The sequence below is a fragment of the Diceros bicornis genome, chromosome 18, assembly GCF_020826845.1.
Source record: "Diceros bicornis minor isolate mBicDic1 chromosome 18, mDicBic1.mat.cur, whole genome shotgun sequence".
In the NCBI taxonomy this organism is placed as follows: domain Eukaryota; kingdom Metazoa; phylum Chordata; class Mammalia; order Perissodactyla; family Rhinocerotidae; genus Diceros; species Diceros bicornis.
Genome location: NC_080757.1, coordinates 20476226 through 20490265, shown reverse-complemented (window position 1 = coordinate 20490265; position 14040 = coordinate 20476226). Strand labels below are relative to the sequence as shown.

At 36.5% G+C, this 14040-nt stretch overlaps 1 protein-coding gene across 2 annotated transcripts in view; it reads right to left on the bottom strand.

Moving 5' to 3' along the window:
• NF1 (neurofibromin 1) overlaps window positions 1–14040 on the bottom strand; it is a 260892-nt gene that overhangs the window by 82181 nt on the left and 164671 nt on the right. For both annotated transcript variants that reach the window (XM_058560309.1, XM_058560310.1), the window contains one exon: window positions 11174–11284. In XM_058560309.1, coding sequence (XP_058416292.1) covers window positions 11174–11284 — 111 coding nt within the window. The remainder of the gene's footprint in view (window positions 1–11173; window positions 11285–14040) is intronic.

Here is a 14040-nt window from a genome sequence, read left to right as displayed (position 1 = left end):
TCAACAGGACTTAACGACTAATAAAATGTATGTGGTTAAGAGCAGGCAGAAGTGGAGACTGATGCTAAGGCTTCTATTTAAAACTCAAAGTAGATGGAGACACCATTACCCAAGAGAAGGAAACAGGAAGAGGCAGAGTCTCTTTTAAAAATTAAATCACTTTTTTTCATTGATAACAAAAAATAAGAATAAATGACAACAAGCCAAAATTAGATAACAGACTGACAGTATTATACCATTAGGAAGACAAACTTGCTCAAAGATGAACATTTGCCCTCAGAATATATATTTTGCAACTAAGGGGAAATGTGTTCTGTTTCCTATATTTCCTCTTCTTAAAATGAAGAGGCTGATATTTTACTGTAGAAGGGAAAAGTGCTTACGTACAATTCTAAAAGGTACTCACATTTAAGTCTAACATAACAATATCCTGTTTTTGCATATTTGCATATCCACTTTCTCAGGAAGCTTCCAAATAGTTTCATGAAAAGTAACTGTCCACTCTGAAAAGCCACTTGCTGCTACACACTAATGAAATGTTTTAAATGTTCTGCTTTTAAATACAGGTAAAAATCCACTAGTAGCATGATAAAAATTTTAATCCTGAAAACCTGAACTGCTTTCAGAACTAACCAAACATACATAAATTTCAAAACTTTAAAAGTTTAAGGGACATGAGGCACAAGTGCAATGAGCACAGACATGGCTTAGTACTTACAGATGGTTTTCTAAAAAGCAAAAAGTGATTCCATTGCCAACAGAGTGTTTGTGTAATTGCCACTCAAGAAAAGATTCAAGTGTCCTTTTCACACGACAAAAACGCAAAGACCAAAGAGAAAAGTTATAGATGGGAAAATTGGACTTAATTGTTTCTAGAGTAACATATTAAAACTGCAACTTGAAATTCTCAAGAAATTGCTATATTAAATTTATGAGCATATAGATGATTTTAAAAATAAGATCACTTTTCTCCATTTTCTTAAGTTTTGAAAGAATCAATATGTGAAGGTAAATAGAAAGTTCTAGAAACACCTAAAAAAAATCAGTAGGTCAATTCAAGGTAATATAAGTACGTAAAGGAAGATACTACCCTTATAATTGCTCACTAGTTCCAAAGCTCCAGCTCTAAATATGAGAAATTTAGATTTCCCACACAGAAAATTAACAACATGGTTGCTATTCTTATACCAATCATGGCTACTATTTACCAAATGCTTACCATGTACTGGGTGCTCTACCAAATGCCATACAAATATTATCAAAATTAACACTCACAATAAACCTACAAACTTAGTATAGATCACAATCTCTTATCTGAAACCCTGGTGGGGGAGTAAGATGTATTTCTGAATTCAGAATTGTTCAGATTTTAGGAAGACGATATATCCACATACTATTTGTGGTGGTTTAGGTTCCAGCAGGAAACAGGTGGCACACTCAAACTGGGATATTAGAGATTATGTATAAAAAAGAGGGAAGGGTTTAGGGAAACTAAAAGAGATAGCAAGATTACCAGACCAGGAGTAGGGGCAGGGAGCAGCTACCAGAAACCAGAAACAGAGAGCGTTGCCTGACAAAAACTATCTTCATGGAGACATGCAGCCAGCCCACAGTGACCCTGTAGGAGGGGAGCCAAGAGAATACATACCCCAACCTTACTTGCTTTCTTCCCTCCAATCTCCTGCTTGTATTCCCCATGGGCCAACTGGAAGCTAGTGAGGAAAGAAGCCCAATGATATCCTCCACCCAGGTCAGCCTCTCAGGGTACAGAGTAGGGTGGAGAAGAAGAGAGAGTGCATTTGAAGAGGCAAAGGCAAGTTATCCAGGACATAGTTGTATTAGTCAGCACAGACTAACTCCTGTCACAAACAACCTCAAAATATCACTGGCTAAGACAACAAAAGTTCATTTCTCACTTATATCATGTCATCCAGTAGTTCTACCATCTTCTAGGCTCTTGGAGACCCCATACTGAACCTTCTGTTTCTAGGAAGTATTGACAGAAGAGAGCAAGAATGGAAGACTGGTGAAAAGTTAGACACCAGGCCTGGAAGTGACATACATCATTGAAACCTACATTTTACTGACCAGAACTCAGTGACATGACACTAACTATAAGGATGCTAGGAGTGGTATGGCGATGCACCCAGAAGGAATAGGAGAAATACAAATATAAGGACTAACTTTATTGTATATTATGTACCACTCCAATGGAATTTGAGACAGTACCCCCAAATCAACCTTACTAATATTTCTGCAGTGAAACATTAATATCCACACTTAGTGGGACAAATATAGATGATGATAATAAAGATAATGAAAAGCCTCATGCCAAAGCAGGTTAGGTGTTTCCACCAAATAAGTTTTGGTGCCAAACTTTTTTTGACAAAACTTCGGGTTTTTGGAGGATTTTGGATTTCAGAATTGCAGATAAGGGATTATGACTGTGCATTATGATCCACATTATACAAATGAAGAAAACTCTTAAAACAGCAGCCAGAAAGTAGAGATGGGACTTAAATTCAGGCCTGTGACTTTGCAAATTTATGCTTATGATGCAGGGAAAAATGGAAATAACCAAATGTCTCATTATTTCAGACATCATTAATGATATCAGCTCTCAGACATGAAGAAACGAGGAGATACTTCAATAAATTCTAATGTTTATTGTGTCCTATTCTGTACAAGCACTCATTGTGCTCACAGGTGGAGGGAATACAAAGAATAAGAGGTAGTGCCTGACCACAAGAAAGCCAGAATGTAGTGGAAGAAAGGTTTAGGATACGTCTGTGGTAAAAAGCAGACTCTGATAAGTACTCTAGAGATATGAAGTCGTAAAATGACTGATTCTGAAGTGTAGACTTAGGGAAGGCTCACATAAAAGCTGTTGCCATCAGAGTTAGACCTTGAAGGAAGGACAGAATTTTGAACAAGGAAGAAGTAATTTGAAGGGGAGGTTGCACAAAGATACAGAGGTGGAAGGTATTTAAAGGCGTGAATAATGGTAAACGATTTTTGTTTGTTTGGGAGCATTTGAGTGCTGAAGAGTTCAGAATTTTAAATTTTACTTAATTATCACCAACAGGCCTGGGCAGCTTAAGATCAATAAGAAAAAGAAGATAATGAGAAATCTAAGGTTGGAGAGCCATTTGGCTAGGTAATGATGCAATTAACTGAGAAAGCGATTATGAGAAGAACATATCTGGGTACAAGAACAGGAAAGGGAAAATGTCGAATTTTAAATTTTATTTATTTATTTATTTATTTTTTTGTGAGGAACATCAGCCCTGAGCCAACATCTGATGCCAATCCTCCTCTTCTTTTTGCCAAGGAAGACTAGCCCTGGGCTAACATCCGTGCCCATCTTCCTCCACTTTATATGGGATGCCGCCGCAGCATGGCTTGACAAGCGGTGCGTCGGTGCGCGCCCGGGATCCGAACCTGTGAACCCCAGGCTGCTGAAGTAGAGTGCGCGCACTCACCGCTGCGCCACTGGGCTGGCCCCGAATTTTAAATTTTAAATAAGTTGAGATTGAGGTGTTTGAAGCATCAATAAAGAGTTGTCTGTGCATTATCTGAATACTGATTTATAAAATCTACTCTGGTTGCTAAGAGTTTTTTTATTTTTACTTCTTGGGTCTGATCATGCTAACCTCCAGTTAAGTGAGGTTCTATATTATATGTATCATATAAATAAGATTTAGCAAGCACTGGTTCTATTCAACCAGGAGAAAAAACAAATCTTCATAGCAAAGTAAAACAAGTGAGGAACATGTACTGACTCGTACTTCTGCCATTTATGTAGCAATATGCTTGTACATCAACATCATTGTTCACAACCCTGCCCTTTTTAAAGTGCTGGCCAATGTGATGAAAACACTAGCACAATACAACTCAACTTCCCTGTATGCTAGTTATCAAAAAAAAGGAGTGATCAAAAGACGAAATTCCTTTAAAGAATTTACTTAATGTCTTTCAATGTGGGTGGTTTAACATACTAAAAAACATTTTTTGTAAACTCAGTAAGAAAGAAACACTTTCTTATACAATCCTTTTCTTATTAAGTTAGTTTTATATTAATAAAGTTTAACTTCTTTTCTAATAGGTTACTTTAATTATTTACTAGAAATTAAATTCCTGGACCACTATATTCCTAAATTATTTTTAATATTTCAAAATAACCATGGCCAGAACTACCCTACAAACATATATACAAGAAGCTTTAAGAAAAAAAAAATAGACATCTATCTCGAATGTACTTAACTTGATTTTAAGTCATGATAATCACAAGCAGAATAGTCCATTCCTCCACTTAGAGTCAATCCAGTGAAGAAATTCACTAAAGTACACATGGATAAGGAGAATAACAAAGTGGTATTCACTGGGTTCTTTAACTCAGCAAGTAGATTTTAGAAAGACTTTATTTGAATTCCTTGATCTCTGCCAGTCCATCTGTTTACACCAATTGTTGGGAAAACACTCAATAGAACATTTCCAAACAGCAAACAGCAGGTTTAGAACACGTGACTTCCTCACTAATCATATTTAAATAGCACAGAGTTAGAAGTCAGATTCCCCACAGGACACTGGAGAAAGCTTGAACTCTTAATCTTCAAAGAAAAAACTCAAAAGGTAATTTGAAATTTTCTCAATTACATATTAGAACCAAATTTAACTTTTGGTATATCCTAGATTTCTAAAATTAAAGCTTGAGCTTTAAGATTAAAAAAAAAAAAAGAATATTTAACCATGCCCAACATGGGCTAGCTGCATTATCTCAAACGTGGCAAGTCATTAGATTTGAATATAAGATAAAAGAAAATTAGCCTTACTTTAAAAATGGTTTACTAGAAACTTTTGGTATATGTCTATCCTATGTCTTTACCACATCTTCTAAAGAACACTGCACTAAGACTCAGACTCAAGTTCTACTTCTGGTTATTTTTAGATAAGCATCCTCAGGTAAGTTATGCTCTTTGTCTACGTCCATTTGTAAAATGAAGGGGTTAATGTTGATCGTTTCTCAATTTCTTCCTATCTTAAAACTACGAGATCTGTTAAACCAAAGGTTGTCATTTTCCCAGTGCTGGGATGAGGTTTTCATTTTTTCCCCCTTTTATAAAAGCTAGTCCTTAGATTTGTTTGTGATCCAAGTGTGAGATTAAATTTCTATAATTATTTTGAAACAGGAAAATGATGTTCAAGCTATCACTCATCAGCCTGTTCCTCCTGTTTGTTGATAACCCTTCGGGGACAACTCTAACACCAATGGCCTCAAGTTCTGTGACAGTCTTGAGTCCCAACGTGAGCCTGTATTCTAGGACAACCTCGAATCCCAAGACAACCTCAAATTCCAAGATAACTTCAAAACTCCAAACAACTCTGAATCCCAAGATGACTTCAAATCCCAAGACAACTCCGAAAACAACAGTGACCCCAAAGATAGCCACAACCACAAATACGAAGACTACGAAAAGTGGTGGCACCATACTGAATCCAACAGACTTTCTGTTGGAAAGTGAATCCAATTCACTTTCTTTTCTATGTAATATTTTTGCTGTTTTGTGTGCACCGAGGCTGAAGTGGACTTGAACTGTCTGCTTTTCTATCTCAGTTCATTATTACCTGTGGAATGACAACAAGCACACTAGGAAAATCGAATTTATTTCAACTTGCTTCTTAGGAAATTATCATTATCCTAGCTTAATTTGGTTGTTTGCAAATTTTAATTGTGTAAGTTTAATTAGTACTTTAATATGATGGTTTCCTTCCTTATAAATGCTAAAATAAGCAAAATACCACTTTTGCCCTTTAAATGTTTGCAAAATTGAACTGAAACTCAGATTTTTACATTAAAGGTATAAGAGAAGAAATTATGTTGGTGATGTTTAACCAAAGTATGCCTCTGTGTGTGTGTGAGAGACAGGGGGATGGGGGATGAGGAGTCATGTGTGTTGTTTCTGTGTTATTTTATTTTTTTATTAAATAGACAAAAAAGTGCTAATCTGTTAAGGAAAAACTACAGTGCTCTACAAAACAATACACCTATCTATGTCATCATATTTAATGAATGTGTAATAGTAATATGTTGTTATAGTAAAAAAAGGTACCAATTCTGCTAACCTTTGTAATACATAATACAGCTTGCTCCGATGACAAGATTATCTCGCTTTGAGTAAACTGTTGTCTTGTATTTCAAAATATCATTTGTAAATGAGATGCCTAGAATTCAGAACTTGTCTCTACAGAAATACATCTGATAATTATTTGTGAGATTTTCATGCTGGTCTACAAAGATTGATTTAACCCAATAATTTTAACAGTGATAATAACCATGTCATTAATAGCGCAATTGTTAAGGTTTGAAACCCAACTCTGATTCTTACTAGTTATGCTACCATGAGTTAAATACATGACCCAGTGGGATTCCCAAACAAACTTCAGTAATAAACTGACTACAAATGAATCACTTGGGGTGCCTGTTAAATATACAGATTAGGCTCTACCCCTGAGATTTGGATTTGGCAGCCCAGATTAGGGCCTGGGGATACGTTTGTTTGTTTGTTTTAATTCTCCAGGTCATTCTGATTGCTAGGTTTAGGTTTGGGAATGACTAACAACTTCTTTAAGTTTCAGTTTCTACAGACGTCAATCACTGTTAATAATACCTCAGAAGGTTATTGTAAATGAAAAGTGATATTATATGCACAGTTTGCCTGATCAGAGAAAGCACTCAGTAAATGTTAGCTCTTGTCATTATTACCACCACCAGCCAAAAAGCAATTGCCAGGTATCACAATATTCCTAAGAGGAAAACTCTTCATTGTAACTTTTAGGTTTTATATTTCTAATTATTCTTACAAAAATAATATGTGCTCCTTGCAACAAGTCAAACAATACAAAGATATATAGCAGAAATATTATAATTGGCCCTCTAACTCCTCCAATCATATTCTCCTGAGATAGTAATGTGAAAAGTTTAATGTGTATACTTGCACACATTTTTCAGCCTATACATTTTATGTGCATGTGAACACACACACCCATATTACTCTGCACCTTGTCAGAGCCATCCTTCTGGGTCTTTTTTGTGTGTGTGTGAGGAAGATCAGCCCTGAGCTAACATCCACGCCAATCTTCCTCTTTTTGCTGAGGAAGACTGGCCCTGGGCTAACATCCGTGCCCATCTTCCTCCACTTTATATGGGACGCCACCACAGCATGGCCTGACAAGCAGTGCATCAGTGTGCACCTGGGATCCAAAGCCGGGCCACCAGCAGTGGAGCGCGTGCACTTAGCCGCTACGCCACGGGGCCGGCCCCCTTCTGGGTCTTTTTAAAGCGGCACTAGAGGACTTCTGTTACTTTTGCCTGCTCAGAATCCATGTTTCCTCATTCTGGTATTGGCAATCCAATTTTCCTTTGGAAACCTCTGCCCCTGTGCCCCATCTTTCAGGTTAGGCAATTCAAGTAGGGCTGGCTTCACCACTGAGCTCCAGCAGTGGGCACACGATTCAGGCCTAGACAACCAAGAAATTCCATCCCCCTTGCCATGGTGATTGCCTCAGGAATCGGCACTTGACTCAAGCCAGGCCAATATGACCAGTACTTTTGCTGTAACTACTGGGAAAGAAGTGTTTTTCCACTGAGTTGTTAAGCTGGGAGAACACAAACCATTGCTGGCCACAGCTTAGGAAGAGCCGCCTGGGAATAAAATCAACACAAAGAAAGTAGAATCAAGTACAAAGAAGACATGTTCTCCAGATGACATTGTTCAAAGCTCTGCATGTAGTCATGCAAGAAGCCAGTCCGTCTCTTGATCTTCTTAGGTACACGGGCCAACTGACATCCTTTTTGGTTTACACAAGTTTGAGCTTCATTTCTGTCACTTGTAACAAGCAAAATAAACACATTGCGTATAATTCCATAATACAGATGTATCATCATTTATTCAACAATTCCCCTTTTGAAACACAGTTATATTGTTTTCACTTTTTTGCCACTATAAACAATGCCGCAACAATTGTCCTTGTATTTATGGTACTTTAACTACCACAGGGCAGGAGCCTAAGTATATGGGAGGGAATAGGAGGAAAAGATTAGAAACTAAATTAGGTCAAAATTATGGAGCACCTTGCATGCCTGACTACAGAACCCGGACTTTATACAGGGAGTCAATGGTGCCATTTAACTCATCAAGATAGACAGGATTAGATTTGTACTGGAAACTGCCTCCAGAAGCAATGTTAAGAAAACCTGGAAGTAGTTACCTGGGGATTAGGAAGTGCGAGAATAATGCTGCATTACTACAGGTAAGAGCTAATAAGAGAGTCTTAGTAATGGCAGTGGGGAAAAAATGGTTTCAAAAGACATTTCCAAGGTACCTAAAATTAACGTTAACCCATTAAGATCCAATTAAAAATCCAAAAATTAAAACACATACCTAAGGCCAGCCCCTGCTAAAGGAACAGCACTAGATGGTCATTCTGAATCACATGACTGCTGGGCTAGGAGCACGTACTTGACTTAAAAATCTACGGGCTGGCCAGCACCGAGCATTAAAGGTTTGCCAAACAGAGATATTTTAGCTGAACCACATTCTCTTTCTGGAATTTAAACTGTGCTGTACTGAGGTAATGAAAGAGTTACTAGCTGGGGCTAAAGCTGAAAGGATACAGAAAGAGGAAAATCATGAGGTAGAGTTGAACAGAAGCCAAGAGAGTGAAAAAGCACAAGCTGGTTCCAGAACCAACAGCCATCTAGTTCTGTCTACATCTGAGCAGGCTCTGCTCTAATTCATATTTTTCCTGAGGCCTATCTTCTTGAGAAAACAAGAATGACTTCCTTGCAATAACAAAGGCCTAACTAAAATATCGTAATTGATTTTCCAATATCTCACAACTAAAATCAAGACTTGATGACTTGATAATGAGGAGGATAAAAGAAAGATGGAAGAATTTAAAATGATTAGGATTTCTAGAGTGGGAAGGAATGGTGATGCTATTGAGAACGAATAGGGTGTGAAGAAGAAGTTGATTTGAATACACACTGAATTAAGTTTTGGACGTTTTAAGCCTGAACGGTCTGTGGACTAGCTGCAAGGAGACTGGAATCCACAGCTCAAAAGATATTAACTAATACATGGCAGTCTAAGCCACAGAAACATAGGAATATCAAAAGAGAAGTCAAACCCAAGTGCTCCTGGATAAAGCTGGCTATAGAGACAGGCCTTCACCGTCGTCTTCTGGACTTGTACAGTGGAGGAACTGGGCCTCTCTCCACTCTGAGCTACTGTGTGCTCAGCTGTCCTGGAGCTAAGGGTTCATACCAGGTGAAAATGAAGGCCAGGAGGAGATCTAGTAGGTCCAAGTAAGAAACTGAAAGGACTGAAAATCTGAAATTGGCAGTCATATCCAAAAACAAAAAAAAGAAAAGAATATCTCAAACATACTCTGTACACAACTTCATAGGTCACAAAATAGTTTACGGGAGAGGCAGACAGCATAGTTTTTATAAGCACCTCCCCCTCTGTTTTTTAACATATGAAGAAACAGATTCAGAAAAATTAACTTGTCCAAGATTACACAGCTAATAAGCAGCAGAGCTGGGAATTCTTAGCACTCTCAACTCACTATATTATATATTGGAAATCCCACTGATTTAATCCCACAGGGAGTGTCAGTATCAGGCCCATGCTACATTCCTTTGGCCTTTTCTAGACCACCTTTTCTAGACCACCACAGAGAAGAAATACAATCTTACAGTTTTTAATTCTAAAGAAAAAACCCAGCTTTGAGGTGTTCCAGAAATCTTTGCTACTTGTAAACTAACAAGAATTTAAAGAGGGAGGAGGACACACATCTCTCTCTCTCTCTCACCAATGTTTCACTTTTAATTACTTAGACAAAATAGAGAAGGTCAAAATACACTGGTTGTATTAAAGGCTGGGGCTGGAATACAAATATGGTTCACCTCAACTGCAAAAGAAAATTAAAATTGTCTTAGGCAATTCAGAAACAGTAACTGAGATGAAAGTTGGAGAGAGAACTTTCATGGGAAGGTGAAGAGACGTTACTTAGAGTTGTTAAAGAGGAGGGCTAAGTATAAATGCAAGTTTCTGTACTCTCTTGATTCCTTAAAACCCCAGTTCTTGGGACTTCTTGGTCTTAATGCTACCTAAATTACCTGATTAAATGACTTTCCCGCCTTCCACTTTCCTTTCTTCACTCCTCTCCCACTATTTCTCAACCTCCATTTGTTTCCTACACACTGCCAAGATTTTGCCTTGCATGATCATTAAGTCTACTGATGTAATTCCTCAGTTTATGTTCAATTCAGGAAACTCAGAAAGATTATTCCTACAGCTAGTGAATAGCAGAACTAATACTAAACACAGTCTGTGAGATTCCAAAGCCAGTGGTCTCTCTATTATATCACATAGTCTCTAAGGTTCAATTACCATGAGTTTATGTCATGCTAAATGGGAAGAAGTAAAACCAACCAAATAATGTCACAGACGAGTTCTCAAAAGGAAGGTAGAATGAGGCAGGAAAGAAAAGACAACGGCAGGGAAAGCAATGCAAGCATCATGCCTATTGTTAAGGAGGAGCTCACAGCATTTCCAGAAAGACTTTCTAGGAACTAGCCTTGACTGAAGACAGTATGAATAAACACAATTTTCAGGTTGTCACCTGTGCCATCTTTATAGAAATTTCCCACAGTTTTTCTGAATTATTTGTTAAATCACCCTGACGCTGTCCTACACAGCATATTACTTAAAGTTCTCAGAAACAGACTCTTGAAGTTTTATTTCTGTTTTTAAAAAAAGTTCTTGACTATCATGTTGTGGATATTATTTAATCAGAATACATCTGAAAACAAAAGATTCTTTGTGGGTTTTTACTTTGGATAATGAATTCATTGTAGGTAGTACAAAAAAAATTGATGTAGGAAAGAGAAGCCAATATGAAATAGGTAGTCTGAAAAGCAATTTCTAATATACTGAGCATCTTTTGGGGACAGGATGGCTGTTTATCCAGCTATATTCTTCCAGGTAAACTTGTCTTCAATTCCAATAAAGTCAAATGGGAAAAACCAAATTTGCTGTCTCCCTACCTTTATTACCTATAATTTTAAAAACTCTGTCAAAAGAAACTAAAACATGGCATTTCTTACCTCCGTGCAACATAATAAAATATAGGATTCCCAGCTTTGGAAGTCCCAGCTTGATAGAAAATACTTAATGTTTTCAAAGCCTTGAACTCTTCTTTTTCATGTACTTGATGCCTGAAAGAAAAAAGAAAAGAGTAACTCATAGGCTTTATGAGTATTTACAAAAATCTACAATTGGACCCATGATAAAATATACAAAATGACAAAATATTTAAAAAGCAACAAGATTCTGAAGGGCAATTTGGTAACATGTACCAAAAATTTCAAGGTGTTACTCTTTGAACCACAAAGAGTGGTTCTTAAGACTATCCTAAGAAAACTACTGGGGCCAGCCCCGTGGCGTAGCGGTTAAGTGCGTGCGCTCCGCTACTGGCAGCCCGGGTTCCAATCCCGGGCACGCACCGATGCACTGCTTCTCTGGCCATGCTGAGGCCGTGTCCCACATACAGCAACTAGAAGGATGTGCAACTATGACATACAACTATCTACTGGGGCTTTGGGGAAAAAAAGGAGGAGGACTGGCAATAGATGTTAGCTCAGAGCGGGTTTTCCTCAACAAAAAGAGGAGGATTAGCATGGATGTTAAGCTCAGGGCTGATCTCCCTCACAAAAAAAATAAAATTAAAAAATTAAAAAAAAAAAAAAAAAGAAAACTCTGGACAAGGATATTAATGACCAGACTGTTTTTAATCATGGTATTTTCTTCCTAAACAGAAGTTTTTGAGTTTTAATTTATTCGTTTTTTGAGAGTTAAGTTTATCAACCTTTTCTTTTCTGGTTTATTGATTTCGAATGAGTGAGAAATGTCTTCCTTTGCGATGTTTCTTCTTCACGGGAGTTTATCCCCATGAATGGTATGAGCATCTTTTTCCAAATGGCTACTCAGTTGTACCAAGTCCATTCTAATCTCCCTGATTCTGAATACCACTTTTCTCATATATGAAATTCCCATATGTATTTTAAAATATTCCTGAAAATGCATGATTTAATTTTTATATATTCTGATCAACACTTAATGTGAGTCTTGAACTTGAAGATTTATGTCATTCACCAAGCCTGGAAAATTCTCAATTGTTGTCTCTTCATATATCACCTCTTCACTTTTCTCTCTGAGCTCTATTTCTGAAACACCTACTAGACATGTTAGACCTTCTCATTCCATCATCTGCATCTCTTAACTTCTTCCATATTTTCCATTTCTTTATCTCTCTGTACTGACTGTACGCTAGCAATTTTCTCAGAAATTATCTTCCAGCGATGTATTTAAAAATTTTTTTATTTCTTAAATATATTTTCTTTTACCTAGTATTTCTGTGTGTCTTGTGTCTTGGGTTGGGGGGGAAGAGGAGAGGTTGTGTTGTCTTTGTCCATCGTGTTGCTGGTACCACGTCAGTATTTGTTTAATATTAATGGAAATAACCTAGATAGTATTTGATAAGGGAAATAGGTACACATGTGTATAGATAAATGATTGCGAGGCTATGTGCCAAATGTTAAGCGAATTATCTCTACAAGGTGGAATAACTGACAATTTTTTACTTTATTCTTTATATTTCTAAGTTTTGAATAATTTAACAATTTTTATATTTATAGTTGAAAAAATTATAAAGCTACCTTCATTTTCTAAAAAGAAAAATGAGTCTCAAAGAGCATCGATGGGAACTTAGAAGAGAACAAAAATAACACAACATTTATTAAACACTTTATATATACCAGACACTGTTCGAAGTATCTTACACATATTAGATCATTTAGTCTTCAAAAGCATAGAAGATTCTTTTGTAAGGGAAGGTAGGGTCTTAGGTAAAAGGAATAATAAAGAGGTTTTCTTAGAAAAATGGAAAAACGGTTAGGAACCCCACCAAAAAGTAATGTTGAATAAAAAATAGTATTATATTTTTGTAATATGTAATTTTCAATTAGGTAATATAAAAACTTTGTATGGAAAATATTCCTTTAATTACACAGGAATAGACAGTTGTTACACTGAGAAAAATACAACTGAGCTAAGGATAAAAATTAAGCTGGAAAAGAGATTGTTATATATTCATACATTCTTTTAATAATATCAAAGAATTGGAGTCATAGGTACAAAACTATGACCTATATGTAATATAATTAATAACAGGCACTTAGAACACAAGGCACATTATATGCAAATCTCTAAGGTGAATTAACTTCTGTATATCAGATTCTGCTCTTTTCTTTCTGCTTCTGGCACATACCATGAACAAAATACAACGCAGAGTCACTATAAAGCACTTACTAAGTGACTAAGTGTAAAGTACTATGAAAAGTACTTTAAAGACTAAAGGATTCAGCAAACTACCTTCACTGTAACAGCATAGAGGGAAATGTCTAACAATGGGGATCTTTTAGCTCACAGACTAAATCACTCTAAATGAGATTCAAAACAAATGTCCACAGGAATTTTATAACAATATATAAGTATACTATATTCTCTGAGCCTCAATCTAAAAGAGGTTAATACCATTAACTTTTAGGAGGATTCTGAAAAATTTACAGTGTGGTAGAAAGAGTTCAGCACTCAGAACCAAAGGACCTGAATTAGGTATGGAATCTTGGGCAAATTAGTTATTCATTTTGAGCTGTATTTTCCTTAAGTATAATATGAAAATAATGTTATCTACCCTCCCTTGTAAGTATTAAGTGCAAAAACACCTCAAAGCAACATGACAAAGTACTATTCAATAAGATACTATTACTTTTATAAGAAAATCAACTATAAAACAAAGCATATTTCACCAATATATAGGGTAAGAGAGAAGTGGGATCCCAAAACATAGCAGTGTGGTTATTAGATACATCTTTTCTGATAACCTTCTATCAAAAATTCTAGTATATCTAAC